At 39.6% G+C, this 22,355-nt stretch overlaps 1 protein-coding gene across 1 annotated transcript in view; it reads left to right on the top strand.

The window, feature by feature from the left end:
- Positions 1 to 22,355, top strand: part of DNAH11 (dynein, axonemal, heavy chain 11) — a gene marked incomplete at its 5' end in the record, with an annotated part of 110,610 nt that overhangs the window by 4,883 nt on the left and 83,372 nt on the right. Inside the window, 15 exon segments of the mRNA XM_010294342.1 lie at positions 1,863 to 2,001; positions 4,824 to 4,857; positions 4,860 to 4,915; positions 5,046 to 5,223; positions 6,661 to 6,737; positions 7,407 to 7,539; positions 8,116 to 8,243; positions 9,304 to 9,472; positions 11,179 to 11,309; positions 12,172 to 12,303; positions 14,184 to 14,247; positions 14,250 to 14,356; positions 15,694 to 15,851; positions 21,053 to 21,161; positions 21,163 to 21,200. Coding sequence (XP_010292644.1) covers positions 1,863 to 2,001; positions 4,824 to 4,857; positions 4,860 to 4,915; positions 5,046 to 5,223; positions 6,661 to 6,737; positions 7,407 to 7,539; positions 8,116 to 8,243; positions 9,304 to 9,472; positions 11,179 to 11,309; positions 12,172 to 12,303; positions 14,184 to 14,247; positions 14,250 to 14,356; positions 15,694 to 15,851; positions 21,053 to 21,161; positions 21,163 to 21,200 — 1,653 coding nt within the window.

The following is a 22,355-nucleotide window of genomic DNA, read 5'->3' as shown; positions in this document are numbered from 1 at the left end:
TCTTAGCAAACATTGGAGGGAGACCCTGAGAGATGCATCCCCCTTCCCCACAAGTGCTTTTTTTAGATATTTCACAACTTGGCTGTTGCTTTACCAAGCCTTCTGACCAACTGCCACCTAAGGTCCCTTCAAGGCAAAGCAGGATTGGTGCGCGCCAAGGGGACGATGTTGGGCAGGCCCTCAGCTCAGAACCTCGCACCATGGAGGACAAGGTGACGGGGACCCCATCCGCCCGTGTCTGCGCGGTGCGGCTGCCACCCTTTCTGCGTTCGGACAGTCGGCTGCCTTGGTGGCCAGGTCTTCCGCAGCCAGCCGCATGTGGTATTTGACGAGAGAGCAGGAGGGATCACTCCCTGTTGCTACCAAGTGTTTCATCTCTCAGTGGACAACCAGAGGATGGAAAATGTATATGATTACTGTTGTTGTTCATTCTTTGGAATGTTTTTCATTCGGGATGAACAGAGTAGGGGATATGAAACAATGTTAATAATATTTCTACTGAAATACCAAGTCAATTATGTTTTTCTTTGCTGTGCTTTTTATTATGGTTCTCTTTGCTTTTATTAGTTTAAAATTTTCAAACTGTACTTGCTACAGAGAGCTGAAGTGTTACCTTTACTTGGTTGTCAAATGAAATAAAAAGCCTTTGGAACTAAAGTTTGAACTGCTGCATTTGGCACTTGGGAATTCTGCCCTGTAGCTGATGTCTGTAATAGCTCTCATCTATTGTGCAAGGCACAGGAAAGGTGGGAGGTAACTGTTAAAGCATTAATTCCTCATATATTTGTCACCTAATAAAATCTTGTAAGGGAGAGAAGATGTGTTAAATACTACTAGCCTTATATTTCTTGTGCAAGCTATTATTGTATTTGCAAGAAGGGTGCTGGTTATGGTAGGTAGAATAGCATATAATTTTTTGTAATGGACTGCAATGCATATATCAGCCCTCGTTTGGGCTTGGGAAGAAGTGCTTTTTAGGGAATAGCTTAGTTAAACATTGTTTAACAGAGGGGTGCTTACTCTTTTTCTAGACTATATGTTACTGATTTCTGTCAGAAATATGCTGCTGAACTAAACCACTGGTCTTAGTTTTGTCATATTTAAATATGAATGGAGAGCAAAAGAAATCTTTGTATTTGTCAGTAGTAAGAAAAGTCCACTGAGGGCCAAATTTGCTGGTTTGTAGCTGACCTGAACACTAAATTGAAGTTCTCTTCTCTGTTACTATGTAACTGCAGTAGTGATTTTTAATGAGGAAATTGTTTAGCCTTTGCATTATTACTTTGTGTTACTTTTTAATTGGAGATTTTTCTCACTTGCACCACTAATATTACTCTGATTTTGCTCTAAAAGTTGGAACTAAAAGTTATTTTTGAAAAGAAACAAACAGTGAAACCGCCAAAGGCAACCATAACTTCATATGAAAGCATTAAAGCCCTCCAAAAATCAAAGTCCTTTTAAAAATGATGTCTTTTTTGGCAGTGGCAGGGTGTTGCACTTGACTTCCAGAGCCCCTACAGCTGCTGGCAGTGTCCTCCAGTCGCTGGTGGCAGGTGACGCCGCGGCGGGCTGTGCCCGCTCTGGGTTTCGGTAGTACCTGTCGCAAGCCCTGCGTTTCCCAGCTGCCTCCTTTGCGTACAGCCATATTACCGAATACGAACAATCAACAGTGCCTAATTAGCTCCTTTTAGTTTGAAGTAAAGTCCTTGTTAGCTTTGACTGACACTCTTAATTGTGACTCTCTTGAGCTCTCTTTTTAAAAATGTTTGCACACATCAGTCAGATGATTTACGTGACTTATTCTTACCATGTTTAAATACTAATCTGTGTATTTGGATTGTGGGGTTGGTTTGTTTCCTTAGGCTCTGTGCTATGGTTGGCCCTGACGTTGAACTGATCTCTGAAATCATGTTGGTTGCTGAAGGGTTTATTGACGCACGCCTGTCAGCCAGGAAGTTTATTACCATGTACAATCCCTGCGGGGAGCTGCTTCCTAAGCAGGTGAGGGTCTCTTTGGGCTTCTGGGCTTGAGGCATGATAATTAGGACATACCCACTTGGAAAAAGAGCAGCTGGATGTTGTATAGTAACCGGGTTTTTTATGTATATAGTCTTATTTTGAAGAGACTTTAAATCTGATGTCCTCCCTTATTAAATTGTCGGATATGAGTTTAGAAGAAAGTGCCCTTTCCTCTGATCTTGGGACATCTGTAATGCATTAATTTTGCATTAAATAATTTTATATCGCTGCTTCATACCTGGGATGGCTGAACTACATCGTGCTGTTGTGTAGTATCTATTTGTTTGAGAGGAGGAAAACCTTAAAGGAGAGCAGGAATTATTATGAATAACAAATAATGTATTCTATTTGCATAAATGTTTGCTTAAGCTTTCCCAGTAAATACAATGGAGGGTTGTTTGAAAAATGGAAATAAAGCGTTGCTAAATAATTCAATTATTATACGAGGAAGAATTCCTATTCAGAATAGTTATTTTAAAAATCTGCAACTTACAAAACTTGGAAGGTTTACCATTTCTTCCCTGTATGTATGCTGTTTACTCATTTCCAACTGTATAATTTTTCAGGAGACATTCTTAATGTTCAGTTTTATTAGTGGAATAAGAACTTGGAGAACCCTTCAACCTTAAGCCATAAACTCTAGCTAGCAGGGTCATTATGAAAGCAAAAGCAACTTTATTTTCATGCCTGCATAATTTTGAAATTATCGCTAAATATCCTGAAGTTTTCCTGACGCATTCTTGCAATGTTTCTAGAGATAATTAATCTGAACCATATATATCTTAAGGTATTGGTATTGTCTGCTTCACTAGAACAGGGTTTCCTCAACTCTAATGGCTACTTTGTCCTGGAGTCATTCTCTGAATTCAGAAAAATCACTTGTACTGTTGCTTTCCATGTCGATATTAATAATAGTAATAATGTTTGAAGCAAAACCTAAAATGTTCTTGTTTGTTTATTATTTTATTTTTATCTTATATTTTTTACTTTTAATGGAAATGGGAGAAATTAAATCCCTTTGACTTAAATTCTCTTCAGAGAGCTCTGAAAGTATTGGTCCAGTGCTGGGGCTCTTAGGGCTTTTGATACACTTTTGGGGGCAGTAGGATCATAGCCTACAAAAACTGCTTCAGAACAGGGTTGTCAGGGCTTTCAGTGCATATGCTGTGAGGGAAGGGACTTCTGGTCCTGTCATGCAATGGCAAATAGCCTGGATGTCTTGAAGTCCTTGTACACTGGGCAATCCACAAAGCAGCTGGCTGTAAAGATGCATAGCTTGCTCTTTAACAACCCATCAGATAGCAAACGAACAAAAAATTGGAGGAAAAAAAGCTTACCTAAATCTAAGCAAAAGTTCATTCAGCCCAGTATATTCCTAAATTTCCTATTTTCCTAACCAACTCTATATTTAACATCTTTGCCCAGGTGTACCATTTGTAAAATATGGAGCCACATCTTCATTGCAGATACTCAACACCTTTCATACCTCAGAAAAAGGTGGCAGCTTTTCTTACTGATGATGAACTGTTCTGAAGTTATAAATGTCTTTTTATTTTTTTCTTCTTTGGGATGTATTTTGTCCATTTGATTCACAGTTATAGAGTGCCACTATCATGGAAGGGGATAGTGACCTCTGTCAACTCTTAAAAATTGTATATTAAGTTGGGAGTTTGCTATTGGATTTTTTTGGCTGGTTGGTTTTTGGTTTTGGTTCTGTTTCATTTAGGCGATAATAACGAACTAGGCTGTATTTATATTGAAGTCATAGGTGTGGTTGCAGCTAATGTTCTCGGACATTACCTGATGGGTAGCCAGTTTGGGTGCTGACAGCAGGGTAGTTGCAACCCCAGAGGAAGTTTTGAAATTGCGGGAGGGGTAGTGTGTGCACACTAAGGAAACTGTAGACCACTACGGTGTGATGCATGCTAACATAAGGAGATGGTGGTCATGTAACTCACGGCTGCATCCACCCATAGGTCAGAGAGGAGCTGATTATCCACGTATTTCCCCAGCTTCTCTTCTAGTAGCTGGTCCCACTGCTGGTTATAACAAAATTAACCATCTGGGATCTACATGAGCTGCAAGAACACAGGTGTAGCCTTAAATTTAGAGCTGTAACTTCATGCTAGACTCCTTCAGCCATTGCAAAATTGGCTGTCGGGATACTCCTTCCAATCATACAAGGTGCTGTCGTTCAAATTGTTTAAATGTCAAAAATGTTTCAAACCCCTTCTCTCTCTACTTCGATGTTACCTAGGAAGGAGAGGGAAAGAGGTGAATATTACACAGCCCTGGAAAAAGGAGGAAGAGGGATTGAAGAGCCTATGTATGATGAAAAAGTTGTGCCTTCTGCACTGGATATCTCCCTTCCTACTGGCAGGGCTTAGGGGAAGATGCAGGCTTTTGCTATGCCCTTCACTTACCGAAAGTTTCTAGGTTTTTCCTCTAGGCTGAGTACCTATCTGTTTCTCTATTCCTTTAATTTTGGTGTGGAGCTGGTTGCAAAATATGTTCATAGTCTGTCCAGTCTTCTCTTTTGGAAACAGAAAAGCATTGCTAGGATCAGGTCAAATTAGTAGAAGTTTGGGAGCAAATTTTTGCTTGCCTTGTTTCATCATGGAGGTACAGTTGCAATGAATACAGTAATACTTGGTGGTGCAAATTTTGCCATTTAAAAATAGGGAACAAAGTGATGGAATACTAAAAATTAGATAGATACACACATTTCACACACACACCCCTTTTTTTTTTAACACTTAGTTTTGTTTCCTGTGCTAACATGACTGGTTAAAATGTTTTCACAGGACCATTATGACTGGGGGGTTTGTGCTATCAAGTCAGTTTGATAGTTGCTGGCCCACTGAAACGAGGAGACAAGAACAGACCTGAGGATCAGGTAAAATCTGCACTTAAAAGCATCTAAGAGTACGAACTGTTTCTGGTGTTTTGCCTTTGAATAAAAACAGAATCCTAAAAAGAGAAGGAGTTAATGCTCTTGCAATATGTGGTTTACCATCCTTTCCCAGGTGCTTATGTGAGCCTTAAGAGACTTCGGTTTGCCTAAAATTATGACAGATGATATCCCAATTTTCACAGGCTTGATCCGTAACCTGTTTCCAGCTCTGGATGTTCCAAGGAAGAGGAACCTGCAATGTGAACAGATGGTTAAAGAGTCTACAATAAACAAGAGCTTTATTCTCAAAGTAAAAAAAACATTGCCTTTAATTACTCCCCTTAAGAGTTTCAATCATAATAATTGCAAATGGGTTATATTAGACATGAAGGTTATTTTTGAGTATGTTACAGTATTAATAAGGTGTCCTCAAAGTCTCGGTATTGCAAAGGCATTTTGTCGTGGCAGTAATGCACCTCAGTATGATAAATATGTCCATAATGAAACGCATCCTGTTCAAAAAAGCTGTCTACATTGACAAACATGTTTGTTTTCCTACAGTACCAAGCATTTGCACTCGGTAGCAAATTAATTGTTGGTGATTATTTATAGGGAGGAAAGAAGAGTAAGAGAGCAAAAACATATAAATAAGGCAGCGTGCGTTTGGAATGTGCGTGTGATTTTTGTTTGTTCTGGTATTTCTGTATAATATAATGCACATTGTGCTATACACATTAAAAATGTGCATGTGCATCTATGTATTCTCATATGGATTAGTTGTCCATAAGCTAAATTTAAACACTAATTTTAGTTTGAATTACAGACAGGGTGAAAAGGTGAAACTTAGAAACGCTGGTTAGTATACGGACCAAATAAAAAGTGTGCTTATTTGGACTACTAAAAAAGTATATTCACACCCCCCTTCGAGGAACATCCATATCTGCTGTATGCAATAGCACACTCTGTATATATATATATTTATTAGGGTATGCTGGAAACTAAGTAACCAAGCTGGTTAAATGTGACTGATCTCAGGATTTTTAAAGGATTTCCTGCTCTTGTCATCTTGTTCTGTTATCCTGACGGAAGAGTGGAAGACAATAAGCTATACCTTGGGGTGTTATGAACTTTGCAATCAGCCTTCTATAGAGTGTTTTGATTCCTGCTAACTGGGTGAATCAGAAGATGAGCACTGAGGAACATGGACTCGTTCCTGTTGGACTTTAGCAAATCAATGTGGATGTTCTTTGCTAAGACAGAAATCCATAAGCAGCCAGGCTATTTTCATTCTGTGGCTCACAAAACTATTTAGAAGAAATGTGTTACTTCAGTGGACTGATTTTGTATTTTACCACATTATAGCTGCACAACTGTTCTGAGTGTGATATTCACTCTGCTAAAGTAATGGCAAAATTGTGGTAACTGTTCTGTATCCCTGGGTTGGCACAATCCTACTGGATTGTATGGCTGTCTAGCAGAATAGGATTTGTTCTCACTTGTTGAAATAACTGCATTCATTAATTTAAGCCAATTCTCTTCCCATTTTCTGGGAGACAAACAATGTTTCTTGATGCAGCATCAGCTCTGCTGAGGCAAATCTGCCAAGAAGATGTAAGTTCATTTTTTCCTGCTAAAGGGAATAGGAATGTGGAGGGGGAGATAATTTTTGTGAATAATTTTGTCTCTGTAATAAGAAGGACAACAGGAGAGGAAAGGCGCTTACGGTGTATCCCCTCTGTGCGGTAGGTTGTTGAGGTTGGAGGAGCTCCTGGCAGTGCATCACTCTGGGTTTGTCATTGGAAATATGAGGACTGGAAAGAGTAAGGTACCTGCCTAACTACACAGCATGGTTTTGACCTTATATTGTAAAGAAATAGCCATGGTTCTTGCAGAAAACCTTCTGCATGTTGCCTTTGCCTTACGCTGCAGTCTAATAACACAATGTTCAGGCTGTCCAGTCAGCCACATGATGTGCAATGTCAAAGCTCAAATATTACAAGAAAATTCTATGTTTTAGGTTGTGTTTGCATGTCCCAAAGGAAGATTAATCATGGCACCAGGTAATGAGCATTCAATTTGACAGATAGACTAAGTAATGCTCTGTTCTGGAAGGAGAAGCAGGATGGTTTAATTAGGCTTCTAGACAGAAATAGAGGAATATATTGCCAAAACACTAGACAAATACTTCTAATAGATAATGCTTGCCCATTTCTGCTACCAAATGTTGGCAGCTGCATGGATTTTGTTCCCCATTTAACACTTTCTATTAGAATTGACTGCAGAGTATAGCTGCTTCAGAATGGGCTTCTCCTTTCCTATACTTAGGCTTATTGGAAATTTGGTGCTAAACTAGTACAGAGGCATGAGTAGATGAAGGTGAACAGTAGACTGAGCGTGGGGATTTGCAGTCGGAGACCCACTTCAGGAAGAAAGTCAAAGATTCCTACTGTATCAAAGTTGTGTCACTAACATGCAGCCTGTGCCTCCTCTTCAGCTGCTGAATGGTCTGCAACACACGTACATGAACACGAAACAAAAGCCTGTTTGGAATGACCTTAACGCAAAAGCTTTGACAGCTGATGAACTGTTCAGTTTTATACACCATGCAACCTGAGAATGGAAAGATGGCAATGATAGCAGACATGTTCTTCTTACTAGGACGTGTTCCTGGAGACATTGTTCTCTAACAGAAATGGACAATGCCAGAATTTGGAGAAAGTGTTAGAGACCAAATTCTTCCATTTTTCTGTGGTTTTGTGCAATGAGATGTGGGTGCAGAGCACTGGTGGTTATGGAAAGACTGGAGGCAAGGCAGGATGCTAGTAGACAGAAAAGTACTAGCCCGAATGATACTGATTCTGCTGTCTCAAAGGGCAAGTTATTTTCTCCCCAGATCCATGAAATGTCCCATATCTCACCCATATCATTAAGACTAATGACATATTCTCCTGTAATCAAAACAGAAATAGGTCCTTATTACATAAAATGCAGTCATTTTGCTGTATCAAGTGTTCACTGGAAATATTTTTTATTTTTACATTGAATAACCACATAATAAGCAAGCAAAGCTAAAAAACATGGTTTTGACGCTACGAAAGCTTCTTGTTTCAGTGATGCATTAAGTCTTCTGAAGTTTTAATTGCTGTGCAGTGTTGTTATTTAAGCACTAAAGTGATGGGATTCTACTGAAATATAATTTGCAGGTCTTCTGTCATCTCTTCTGAGAGAGCAAGCTAATGTTACCCATAAGGAGCCACAAAGCTTAGTTTTTGATGGGGTTATAGATCCTATGTGAATTGGGTTGCTCAACACTGTTGTGGATGATAACAAGGTGAGCAACTGAGAAGCAAGTACGGTGGCTTACCCTCTACCTGTTTTCACACTTGCCTCTTATTTTTCTGGAGATAGTTTTTCAGTGTGTGTTCCTTTTTTCTTCCATTCTTGTAAATTCTTTGATTTTCCCCATTGCCGAGTAATATTTTAACATCTGAGTAACACATTATGTCTTGCCTATTTCATACAACAAAAAGGCTAAAAGTAGCCTATGTATACTGTAAGGGTGATTGTGCCTCCTAGTGTATGAGTTGATGTAATTCAAGATGTCAATCGTAAGATTATTGAAACGGGTATTTGGAAAGCCTGTCAGTAAAATAGATTTAGGATTCCACGAGTGAAGTCCTCACATCACTATAGTAAGGAAGGCTGGTGTTAAGAAATCTAAACAAATCAGTTTAAGAACCAGTAGTAGTACTCAGACTTCTTCATCCTTTCTTATTAATTATATAGCTAAAGCAATTTTGTTGGCTGTCTGAAATGCTGTAATGTAATGAAATCCAAATTTAAAATCTGAATGTAACCTTAGGAAGGTGACTGTAGTTTTGCCCCTTCTCTTAGGCTTAAGTTCTTAAGACAGGAAAGCTTAACTAATGACAGGGTCTGTGATTACTCAGCAAGGTGCCTGTCTGGGGCTAGCCACATAGCCTACCTTTAGCTAATGAACAGAAGGTGGCTTTTCCGAAGGACATTTCAGAGCATCTAAGTTTAGGCTCCTGCTCTGAATCATTTTCTGTTTATTCCCATTGACATTGAGAGACTTCGCCTCCTCTGCTCTTAGCAGCCTTCCGGAGAACTCACATTGGTGAAGCAGGTTAGTCATCTTTTGAATGAATTAAACTGTGAATTTGTCCTCCTGTGTGTTTCTGGAGTAAAAAACCATAGCCATGTTTGAATAAAGTTTGTTTAGTGATGTTCAATAAATAGTGTATGTCCATGGTGTTGCAGATAATCCTTGCTCCTTTGTGGGTCTATAATAAATTTATGCTTGCCCTGGTCATGTCCTTCTTAGTGTATCTTAGCTTGTTTTTGATAAATAATTTACTGATGATTTCTAGGTTCTGACCCTTAAAAGCAATGAACGTGTGCCTCTGACTCCGTCAACGCGGCTGTTATTTGAGGTGCACTATTTAAGACCTACTAGCCCAGCTGGAGTATCCAGAGCTGGTATTCTCTGTCTGAACACCCAGGACGTGGCGGGGAATCCTCGAGTATCTGATGATATTAGTTAGCATTTTTAAGATACATCTCGAAGAGTAGCAGGAAGAGACTCCATTATTTACATTAATTCTTCCTTCTAGTTTTTATTGTAATAATAGTGGGGTGATTTAATTGGTGGCCATGTATATTGTCAAATATGCAGTTTAGAAAATTTCAGCATTATGCGTAGTGAATAATGAAGGCAGTAGTGAACTGTCTGCTTTTTGTGATGCAAATTTGACAGTACCACGAAGTGAGTAACTTGGCTACCGTTTTCTGACAGCATTTTAATAACTGTCACCACCTTTGTTACTGTTAAGGACACTGTGATTCACATCAGTTTGGCTTTTTGTTTCTCTTACTCCTTTGGATCACAGTACTGCTCTTCTAACTTGTTCTATACCTATGCATCATGCAAATTAAATACAAGAACATTTTTTTTAAAGAATGTGGGTTTCCATGTATAAAAAGGAATTTCCATGTATAAAAGGGAATTTTCATGTATAAGACAGAATTTAAAAGGGAATAAAAGTGATCTTTTCCTTTTGTATTTGTTGAGCTGATCCAAAACAGTTCTTAAAATGCTAGTAAGTGAATCTTTTTAACATTTGTCAGTCAGTGTTTTTATCTTCAAGCAACATTACTGCTGTTTCATGTCAAAATTCAATTTTGCGGCATTCCAATGTGTCAACCAACATTTCATTCAGTTCTAACTATCTGCGTTAGAGTTGTATGCCGTTGGGACAAGAAGCTTTCAGTGCACAAGAGAAATCTTGTCAGTAGGAGAATGTAATTAAACAGCATGAGTACAAGCTGCCCACCTGGAGGATGAGGATCAGAGGACTGGTGGGGACATAGAGAGGCAATACGCTCTCTCACAGTAAACAGGAGTGTGGAGATGGAAACAGTAGGCAACAAACTGTCCAAATAGAATAGCTGTGAATGAGTAAATAATCAGTTTAGACCGAGTTTGACAAATACTGCGTGAAGGTGAGCAGGGGATAAAATTGGTTAATCTTTTGGAATATGGACAGTTAGGCATGTGGCTGCTAGCCTGAAGCATGTGCTATAGTTAGCGTAATGATAATGTATTCTAGACTTGGATGTGATAGAACGAGCAGATGAGAAGGGCTACTTTTTTATCTTCAATTTCAGATAGCCAGACTTTTCAGCCAGACTGGGTTATGTATACTACTGTAGATATCTGCAATGCAAGTTATGTTGAACTTGGGTGTCACATAATCCTCGGTCTTGTGTGTAGTTTACACACTGGTATTTTAAGTAATCTGATCTCAAACAACATAAAACCAATACAGAATCCTTACTCCCAACTGCTTTTAGGTAGTCCAGCCCTCTGAAAGCGGGAGAAAACTATCACCTAGGTCCTTTCTCCCTTCCGTCCTTGGGATAAAAAATGCAGTCAAGAAAATAGGAGTATAGCCATATGCTGGTGTGTTCAGCTGTCACAACAGTTCTTAGAAATGCAGCAGCATTATGACCTTTGCATGAACAAATAAAAATGTTGTAAGGCTGGCAGCACTTATGTCTGACTTACAGCCAGTGCAGTGGTATTGGTGCGTTGTACTAAAGGCAGTCACAAACAGTTCTCAAAAGTCAACAAAAGTTTGCATTTCAAAGCTAGAGGGAAGAAATTTTGTATTTTTTCAACTTGTTTCTGATAAAAAATTGGTTGCTTTCCAAATTGCTTTGCAGGTGTGTTGGCAGCGGGATAGAAACAAGGAGATACCAATCCAAAAAGGCTAACTTGACTGTGCTCTTTGATAAATACATGCCTTCTTACTAGGAGCAACTCAGAAGAGGATTTAAAACTGTTACTCCTATTCCTGAGAATAGTATGATTCAGGTATGTATTAGGATTATTTATATTTTAATAAACAGTATTTCTGAAACATCCACTGAGTATGTGGTCCAATGCAGGAGTAAAAATGGTTAAAATTACTGTGTATCCGAAAGGTATGTTGGGTGAAATTGAGAGGCTCCTATATATTGAACCTGGACCCTTATTTTGGAGACCTACAGGAATTCAGAGGTTTCATATTGCAGTGCTTCACTGTAACAAGAAGAAACACAGTGTGTTTACGGCACTGCACATAATTGCCTGACTTCTCAGTTCTTGTGTTGCTTCTGTTAGCAATGTCTTAGGTAGCTTACGTCTAGCCATTTTATCTCTCTGTACAAGCATTCTGCCTCCCTCTAATTAAATGCTCACTAAATTCATTAGCATTAGTAACTCTCTGATGATGAGTCCCTACATTATTAAATGTTATTAAAGAATGGAGCTGAGCTGTTTATTTCATATATAAACGATCTGATAACTGCACATCCTTATGTTGACATTTTGAATTTACTTAATATGCCTTGTCATTCTAAACTCTGAGTGTTTGCCTGCTTCTAAATAAGTCAATATGAGAGGAGACAACTAATTAAGTATGAGTGTTAACAATTTGCCATAGCGTACGTGCCTGAACCATGTCATCATCTTCATGTACCTTGCTTTAAGTAGTGTAGAATGAAGGTGTTGTAGTACATTTTATCAGAAGACCTCTTCATGCCTTTGACCTCTGAAAGGAGCTCCTAGACAATAAGGAAGCACAGCAAGGAGTTGCGGTCTCTCTACTTAAATTTAATACCTTCTTGAGGTCACTGTCACCTTCCTATGCAGTAAGTCTCACAAGTCACTCTCTTCACATACTTATTTATTGCAGACACCCTGTTCTCTGCTGGGTTGTTCACTGACCCATGAAAATGTGCCAATGGATTTCCCCAGAGAGCTCTGAGAGAGGTATTTTTAATTTGCTTGTATTTGGGTGTTTGGTGGGGCGCGCTCTCAAGATCAGGTAAGTTAATCAAAATGACCACAGCATCTCACTGTGCTTGAAAAACAGATATATACACATACCTACCTACCTAAGTATCTAAACAGATATGAATACATATGTGCAAGTGTGTGCGTGTCTGTATATGCAGGTTTCTACTCACTAATACTGATAGGGGATGCAGAGCAATGGCCCATGCATCTGATTTGCTGGCCTGTAGTACGGTCTACTTTAGCTATCAGAGCTCATCTGCGAATGAGCTAACTTGAGCAGAGGGAGCTGACTGCCTACGGTGCAAGACTGTGTGCAGAGTCCCTTACCATGCATAGAGAAGCTGTGTTTACTTACCACTTTTATTTTCTATCTATACTAAATTCGCTGGCAAGCAACAAAAAGTAATATGAAGGTCATGCCTACCAGAATTAAAGCATCTAGTAAAGGGCTGGACAGATGTATGTTCAATCTCAACTGTTGGATTTATACTGAGAAATGTAGATATAAGCAAGGCATTGTAATGCATTCCCCTCAGTGAGATTTTTTTGTTGTGATGCTACAAAAGGTTTGAAGAAGAAAGTTCTAAAACTCTGCCATTATTTGTCAGCGTTTTGCTTAGATAGGCCTTGATTTCTTGAGAAATATCTAGTCATACTTGCCTATTAAAGACTAGAAAAATACGGTTCAATTTACTGCCGTTTAAATTAGATTAAACCTTTGTGAAGGAACAAATTTATACATGCGTCATCCATAGGTAAAAGAGCACCTTGCATATGTTGAAGAATCAGAAGCACAGCATCAAGAGACTGAGAAGGTCTTTTTGGTCATATTAACATCTGTTTTCCTATCCCTCAGGAAGACTTGCTGTTCTGCGGACACGCTCAGGAAGATCTTGTCTGAAGCAAGTTATCCCTGTGGTCTCACAGGTATATAAGTTTAAACTGAATTTAGAAGTTTTAGGAAATAAAATATTTGGTCTGGATGTGTTTGTGGGTTAGCTTTGGTGAACAGCCACGCACCCACCCAGCTGCTCGCTGACTCCCCCTCCTCAGCAGAGTAGGGGGAGAAAACAGGCTGAAAAAGCTTGTGGGTCGAGATGAAGACAGGGAGATTGGTAAGCAGTTACTCTCATGGGTAAAACAGACGATTTGGTGAAGATTAATTTTATTTGTTGCCAATTAAAAGGGGTTTGGGTAATGAGAAACAAAGACAAATATTAAAACAAAACTTTTCCTCCTTTCCCTCTCCCACCTCTGAAGCTCATCCTCACTCCTCCACTCCTGACCCTTCTACTAGCCTACTTCAAGTAGCGTAGGTGGCTGGGGGGTTATGGTCAGTACATAGTGGTTTCTCTGTGCCACTCCTCCCTCTCGCACTTTACACATGCTCCAGCATGGGCTGTGCATGGACTGCAGTCCTTCAGGGCACATTCACCCGCTCCACTGTGGGTATCTGCTCCAGCATCGTGGAGCTGCTCCTCCTCCTCTGAGCTTGGTGTTCTGCTGTTTCTCAGTCTTCCTGCCCTTTCTTGGACACGCTTTCCCAGAGGTGTCCCACCTGTAGTTGAGGGGCTCAGCTGTGCTGGAACTGGCCATGTCCAGCTCAAAGCAGGATCCATCTCTCTCATCCTTCTCCCCATCCGCTCCTCACAGCGGCCCCCCTGCAGCCCCCCTGCTGCCAACATCTTGACACCTGCACCTGATCCAGGATGTTACTGACTTTCACCCCTCAAACAGCAGCAATACAAACTAAGATATCGCGTTGATGTTGTTGGTGATTGCATCACAGTCTACATGTATATGCATTTAAAAATAAGAGTCCCTTGTCAGTCTGTTTTTCGTGTGTGCTTCATATGAATGGCTCGATGTGGAAATAGTACTGTAAACAACTAATGCATCATTTTATAGCTTTCAAATTACCAAGCTGAATTCAGCTGCTAGTGGCTTAAGAAGATGAAGTCAGTGAAGTTTCCATCCAGGGCACAGTGTTTGATTATTATCTTGATCTGGAGACCAGGAAGTTCCTGCCCTGGATGGGTAAGGTCCTGACTCCTGACATGGATCCAGATGCCCCTGTGCAGGTACAGTGCACACCAGTGACCACGCAGCTGAGCATTGCTAGATGCAGGAGCATTTTGGGGTCTTGTCACAATTTCTGATGTCATCTTAGATGTGCTGGAAGTAACACTCTCTGGATGTGTTTGGATAAATCTCTGCTGTCTGGGCCACATGCCTTTAGTTGAGTGTTGAGGATTAACAATAAAGTGATGCTTTTATTAACTTCTATATTATTATAGCATTTCTAAAGATATACCATATTCAGTTTGTTAGTATTTTATATACTTTTTCCACAGTAGGAGAAATTCAGGCTCCAAGTCCATTTCATCATTGAAAATAATGCCCACAGCAACTGTGCACCAGAAATTGAAGCCTTAACATTTTTCTATTGCCAGCTTTATGCACAGGTATTCTTTTGCCAGATGAAGTCTTTTCATACTAACAGAAGTGTATGAGGTCTAGGGAAAACAAATCACTTGATCAAAAGCATAGTGGAAAGGTGATAAATTTAATCAATTTTAGACTTATATTGGTGAATATATGTGGAGAAATCAGTGGAGAAACAGAAAGCATGAGCTATTAGTTGTGATTGCCTTATTTTGGGTGTTTGGTTGTCTTTGCTTGTTGTTCAGTGTGTTTCACATAGAATACTCTCAAATGCTTCATATTTTTTTGATTGCATTAAATTGTTAGGTCTTTTTCTTTTTAAATGCTTAGATGAGTAGGAATTTTTCCTGGGACATTAGAAGTTTATGGGCATAGAAACATGGAGCTGATGATCAAAAGGCATTATCCATTATCGGCTATCCTGTAACAAGTTCTCTTTAAGGGTTGATATTTGGTAGGAAAATACAGAGCTTGGATAAGAAACCTTTATCAGGCAATGAAGGTTTTAGGTGCTCACGGTGAATAAAGCTAACCTATTGCCAATTACTTGCCCAAACAGTTTTAGGTATGCTGATAGCCAGGCCAAAAAGTAAATGGAAATACTAATTGAAAAATTAAACCAACTACCTGTTGCACCAGCCTTTGTTTCTCTACCAGTTTTTGGGAGACTGGCATTCTGTAAAGGTCAAGATGGAACTAATGCATTTCAGCTACAACCTGATTTCAGAATCTCCCCACTAGAAGAAGTTGAATACAAATTTTCAAGTAGAAATGCTGTGTAAAAAGTAATCCAGTGGAACATTTTGTTCTAGTAATTATGTCTGAGAATGAGAGAATGGTGTATCCCGTTTCATTCTTTTTAGAATTCAGTCCTAGCAAGAGAGAGAGAGAGAGGGAAATTACTGTTTGCTTTTAAAACTCAATTATGTTGTGCAAGTGTTTGCATGGCTTTTTTCTTCCTTTTCAATTTCAGGCAATCTTTGTTCACACATCTGAGACTGCACCTTTCAAATATTTTATTGATTTACTTTTAACAAAAGGCAAACCAGTCCTGCTTATTGGAAATGCCGGAGTAGGAAAAACAGTGTTTGTAGGCAATAGGCTTGCTGCTGTCTCTGAAGACTACCTCCCTAACTAACATGGTTAGCATCCCTCTCAACTGCTCTACAAAACCAGCAGTGCTCCAGAGTAAGTTCCATACGGATGGAAGAAACTTATCTTCCCTCAACAGCAAAGGTGAAAAAATATTATGTGGCTATTACAATTTCATACAGCTGTTGGCTACTGCCATTGCCTGGGTAACTCAGGCTCATTGCTTCACAAAGTGGAAAACTTTGGGGCAGTCGGGGCAGGCAAGAGGAAAGGAGGATGAAACTTTGGGACAAGCTGGCACCGACACTGTGCTTCCACAAGTTGCTCTGTGCTCGTGGACAAGAGAAAATTTGGCTTTACCAATGTTAACAAGAAGCCTCCGTGTTGTGCCTGTAGATGTACCAAAAAGGACAGCCAGGAGTTGGGGTTGGTTTTGCTAGGCTCCATACACTACCTGAGGAGGGGCAATCCCTGTCTCGGGAAGTCTGGAGGCAGGATGAATGCAGAGCAAGAAGTTACTTAACACACAAGCAGAGGGGGCTGTATGTTGGCCAAAAATGTTACACTGGTGGTAGGTTTTGGAACAAGAGGAGTCAGTCAAAGTAAAATAGGCTCGTAAAAGCTCCACGTCACTTCTGCTTTTCATGAACAACACAATCAAGGGAGAGCCCAGCTGCCAGTGGGTATGCCCTCAATGCCTTCTTTTTTCATCCCTATAGTAACCTGAACTGATCTAACTATACAGAAAAAAATGGTATGCCCTATTCCCTGTACATCTTTTTACAGCTCTCACAGGAGAGGTGTTCCATCCCTCTGATCATTTTGATGGCCCTCCTCTGGACCCTCTCCAACAGGCCCATGTCTTTCCTGTGCTGAGGGCTCCAGAGCTGGGCCCAGTACTCCAGGTGGGTAGGTCGAGCAGAGCAGAGGGGCAGAATCACCTCCCTCAACCTGCTGGCCACACTTCTTTTGATGCATCCCAGGATACGGCTGGCCTTCTGGGCTATGAGTGCACATTTTGCAGCACAGGAAGTTCCACCTCAACATGAGGAAAAACTTCTTTAACTGTGAGGGTGATGGAGCAGTGGAACAGGCTGCCCAGAGAGGTTTGTGGAGTCTCCTTCTCTGGAGACGTTCAAAACCCGGCTGGACACGTTCCTGTGCAACCTGCCCTGGGTGATCCTGCCTTGACAAGGGGCTTGGACCAGATGATCTTCAGAGGCCCCTTCCAACCCCTACCATTCTGTGATTCTGTGATTGCCAGCTTGAGTCCAGTTTTTCATCCATCAGTACTCCCAAGTCCTTCTCAGCAGGGCTGCTCTCAATCCCTTAACCCCCCCAATCTGTACTGATACCAGGGGTTGCCCCAACCCAGGTGCAGGACCCTGCACTTGGCCTTGTTGAACCTCAGGAGGTTCACATGAGCCCATTCCTCAAGCTTATCCAGGTCCTTCTGGATGGCATCCTGTTCCTCAGATGTGTCAACAGCCCCACTCAGCTTGGTGTCATCTGCAAACTTGCTGAGGGTGCACTCAGTTCCTCTGTCTGTGTCATTAATGAAGATTTATTTATTCTTTGAAGTATTTCCAAATTCATGTTAACTTAGAATCCTGCATTATCAGAACTTAATTACCTTTTTACCCCTCAAACTGAATGGAGAGATACGGGGAAAAGAAATGTGCTGTGCGTCAGAGTAAGATCATGAACTGATGTAAAATGTCATAGCTCCTTTAATGGGGAATCAGCCTTAAAAAGTTTTCAGGTATTCCTCTGATCAGAGAGGGATTTTTTAGCTAGTGACTGTCATTCCAGCAGCAACCATGACCAAGGCACTACAGCACAAAGACATAACACTATCCACTGCAAACAGAAGGTGATGAAAGGAGCCTCCAGGCAACAAAAGCTATGTATTATTCTTGCAGGAAACTTATTAAATAAATGAAAGAGGTGAAGTCAGTATCACAGGGACTTTCTCTGCAAGTGTATCGTCCCCAACAACTATACTGTGGCATAAAATTTGGCAGTTTATGGACCTTTAAGGATTTGCTATGAAATGTTAGTAGGTAGGATTCCTTCAGATTTTAAGTCAGTATTGTATAACGTCCACCTCTCCTTCTAAGAAATACTAAGAAATGAACAAAGAAGTGTACTCCTCTGGTTATCTGCAGCGCTTCCTTCTGTCCTCTGCTCTTCAGCCAAGTCCTTCTTGTTAAATGCTCTCCTAGAAAGTCCCTCCACTAATCATACTGGGGGAAGTACTGCATGACAATTCAGAAACAAAAACGTTGTGTTTGCTTTCTGTTGTGTTTGCAACACTTTTTCGGTGAGCTGTGACGATGTGATTTTGTTCTGTCACATATAGCTCAAAATGACTGCCTCTTATGTTATTTTTATGTTTGTGTGTACCAATGTTTCCTTCTATAAAATGCATTTAAGTGATAAACTGAAATGCCTTCCTTATGTGTTTTAGGCTACCACTCCAAGCAATTGTTTGGAACAATCAGATTGTTGGAGGTTTTTTTAAAAGCAAAAAGGCATTCACATCAATTTACACAAATGAGCAATTTAAATTAAGTCTCAGTTCAAAAAGAAGAGCTTAAGAGATTAATTTGTTGAAGTACAGTTATTTACTACATTGCCATGTTCTTTCCACAGTTTGGAGGTTAAAAGATTTTTCTTACAGATGAAATCACATTTAATCTGCAGTATTTTCTGACAGCTCCCATCTTATCTGTATCCACATAACTTTTTTTGAGGTATCTGCTAGAGTGGGTGAGATTAGCATATAGTGTTGAGTTTTATTTAGCATTCCCCCAAGGCATATGACTCACCCGCTCTGCCTCTACAACAGCAGAAAACTTCAAAATGTTACTTGATGGAGGCAGGTGCTGATGCAAACTAATATTGGTACATGAAGTTTGGGGTCTTCCAGAGTACTGGAAATCTGGAACAGTGCCATAGAGAAGAAATGTGCATAAGCATTTATGTACAATGGAATTTAGTACAATATATTTTCTTATTGTACTGTAATAATACAGTATTTTAAAAAATACAATATGGGTAATAAATTGTAATTGTGGACACTACTTAAAATTTAGATAAGGTTAAGGATCAAGAAGGAATATTCCTAATTTTGGGTTTAAAAGTACAGGCACATACGTAACTCCTCTAAAAGGAGAAGAAAATCTTTTATGTAAGATTTAAAGGTAATTAAGATACTTAAAAACTTATATATGCACATAGTTTCTTTCCCCTTTGTGGTAGAAAAGCAGGATAAGTGCAGTCATGGCTTTTTCCCCCACAAATTTATGATCGTCCAGGTGCAAATATGTTGAGCTTCTATGTTTCTCTCTTGTCCTCCAGCACACCCTCACTTTTTATCTGCCTACTTTTGCTCTCCACCGTCAGTAACCATCCTTTTAGCTGACTGTGACTAGACGGAAATGTCCTTGGAAACATTTGTTATCTTTCTGGAATGGGCCAGAAAAAAATCACTGTTGAGGTTTGCAGTTGATTTATTTCATAGTTTGAAGAATCTAAGATGATAACACAATACTCCTTTTGTCCTAATGGAACCTGTTTGCAGCGATGTGTTTGTTTATAGTGCTTTGCCTAAGAAACCAAAAAGTCTGCGCGTCAGAACCACGGCAGTGCTGTGACATACAGCATTCAGCTGCCTCTAGGCAAGTGTGGTTTCCATTTCCTACAAGCTCTCATGAACATGTTGCTCAGTTTTTGAAAAACCAAGACAAGGTCAAAACCAAATATTTACATTTCACTCTTTTCTGACTAACCCAAAGGATTTTAACATACAGCCTAGTATAATGGAAAAAAGAAAGAAGTCTGTAGTCTGCAGTTTTTTTCCTATTCTACTTACTGTACATTGATAATCCTTTTTTTCCTTCCTCACTCTCCTTTCTTGACAAATAATAAAGCCGCAAAAAACGTGGGCTTGGTCATCTCAAAACCAATAGCAACTGTAGCCCAAATTCACAACGCTATTTACTGGAAAAAAATCTGGGCTAGATGCACAAAATTTTTGAGAATACTTTTTCCTCTTGCCCAGCAGTATTGAGTGAGAAATCTCGTGCATGTAGGATCCGAATTAAATTCTCTTCTGTGCTGCAAGGGTTGTAACCACCGTCTTCCCTAAATGTTTCATAACCACCTTTGGTTCAAATCCCTGCCCTGAACGAAGCAGAGAGAGACTTTGAAATTAGGCTGCTCCCTGAAGATGAGAGCCCCAGTCACTGAGACATGCTGAAAAGTTTTCCTCGAAGTCCACCTATTACCGTGCTTTCATTTTGTGCCAAGCATTTATGTGATCATTTAGACAGCAAAAACAGATGACCTAGGAAGGAAGAGAGGTAAGATAGATAGATTCCAGTCCTGCTTTAATAAATTCATAATGATGATGAAGCAGTTGCCTGTGCAGCTGGAAATCAGCTTCCATGGAGGATGAATCCTTTATTGTGAATCGGTGGAGTACTTCACTAGATGACAAAAATTGAGGATCCCATCATACCAAAGTTCAATATTTTAACAATGCTTAATACAAGTAGTGTTCTTCTGTATTTTCAATATGACCTCGCAGCTTTCTGTAGTTATTCTTCCCCTTACACCTGTAAGGGAAGTAATGCAGTTGGTTAAAAGTTGTATAAATTCAAAATTTGTGTCTCAAGATTTTACAGATCTGATGAATACGTAAGGGTATTTGAATTGATTTGCTCACTGTTGTAGTAATTTTTTTATCTGATGGTCTGCATTCAGCATCATGTAAGCACCTCATTTGGGGGAATAGGCTGAAATTTAATACAATCAGCTTAATACTCCTTAGTATGGGAGATGCCACACTGATTAAATTATACTTACCATTCTTTTGTTTACACCTTTCATATGTTGAAGGCCTTGTTTAATCCCAGAATAGCTGTGGATTTCACATTCAAAGCATTTCAGTTCCAAAGGATGCAGATGGATATGCGGTGAGATTTTCCAAAGCCGTGAAGTAGTGAATCAGCTAAATCAACAAGACTCTTCTGGAATTCGGAATCCCAGTGTGATGTCTTTTCAAAGGCACTCTGTAAGTTTCACTGATTACTAACGGCTTCAGTAATTTGAAAACCCTTGTAGGTGCTGAAATGTTTCATAAATTTTAGCCAGCATGATTTTGAATTCATTTTGTTTAGTTTTAGTATTGCTTAGTATGGTAATAATTTTATATATGTTGTGTTACATTTCAGAGATGCTTGGGAAAAAGCTGGTCATGGTCCAGTAGGAAATAAGAAACTTATCTATTTTATTGATCATTTGAATATGCCTGAAGTGGATAGATATGGAACGGTGCAACCTCAATGCATTGATTCGGCAGCATATAGATTATGGGCACTGGTGAACATTTACTTCTTACTTAATGTTATGCTATAATTTTTGTATTGTGGTACATGATGGGATCCCTAAACCACACAGAAACAGAAAGCTTCAAAGAGAATTGCTTAAAGATAAAAACATACTCTCCCTGGTGGTTATAAACAGATTTAGAAAAGAGAAGCAGAAAGTGAAGGGGCTATAGAGAGTCCTGGAAGGAAAGGATCTTTCAGCTGCTCCTGATGGAGCTGCTGAATGTTGACCCCATCGATTGACCTGATGAGAACAGGGATGTCTGAGATACAAAAATCGATTCCCTAAATTGCAGCTTGCCAAATGTTCATCCTGTACCACACTCTATCTTTTCATCACCCTGTAAAGACAACAGACAAAATCCACAGAAACTTTATGATTCTGATTCAAATGAATGCTCTTTCTCTTTCTCTGCCATGAGAAGAAAACCACAGAAGATAACCACTGAAGGATAATTAAGTTGATTTAGGCAATTAAGGTAATTCCCTTCTTACTTTCCAAAGGACAATTTAATTTTTTGGCAGTTGAGATATATTAGTGTCCTTTCACCAGAGTCTGTGGAAAGAGAAAGTTTTCCGTTTAAAATAACTGATTAGTGTTTGATGTAATTCTGTTACAGGAGGATCTATATCTTCTGTAAATACTTCATTGTTATAATTATAAGTGCATATTAGACTCTTGTTCATGTACAAGCATGTCACATTTACGTGACATGAAGAAAACGTGACATACAAAGAATACATTGTGAATGATCTGGTGAGATAAGGAGGGGAGTAATCAGACATTTATTTAAAAAAAATAAGTAAAATACACATAGCTATGTGTCTGTGTATTGTCAAACGGAGGTGCACAGACAGGCAGGCACTGCACGCCCAAAACCAGCCATACTTCAACAGTATTAGGAGCCTGAGTGTATCTACTCAGTTCTCTACTTCTTCACCATGTGTTCAAGGATTTTACCCATACCCTTAAAACTTCTGTTTCATAGAAGGTTCTTTTCGCTGATATGTATCGTGTGATCTGACTATAATTGTGACCAAGGCGAGGCAATAGTGTCTGTACTGTTCTTACATCTTTTAATGCAGATTCAGTTGAATCATATAAGCTTTTCACTAGGTCATATTTCATCTCATGAAAGAATGATAC

The sequence above is a fragment of the Phaethon lepturus genome, unplaced genomic scaffold (assembly GCF_000687285.1).
Source record: "Phaethon lepturus isolate BGI_N335 unplaced genomic scaffold, ASM68728v1 scaffold6249, whole genome shotgun sequence".
In the NCBI taxonomy this organism is placed as follows: domain Eukaryota; kingdom Metazoa; phylum Chordata; class Aves; order Phaethontiformes; family Phaethontidae; genus Phaethon; species Phaethon lepturus.
Note: the sequence above shows the minus strand (reverse complement) of the source record. Positions and strands in the feature narration are given on the sequence as shown.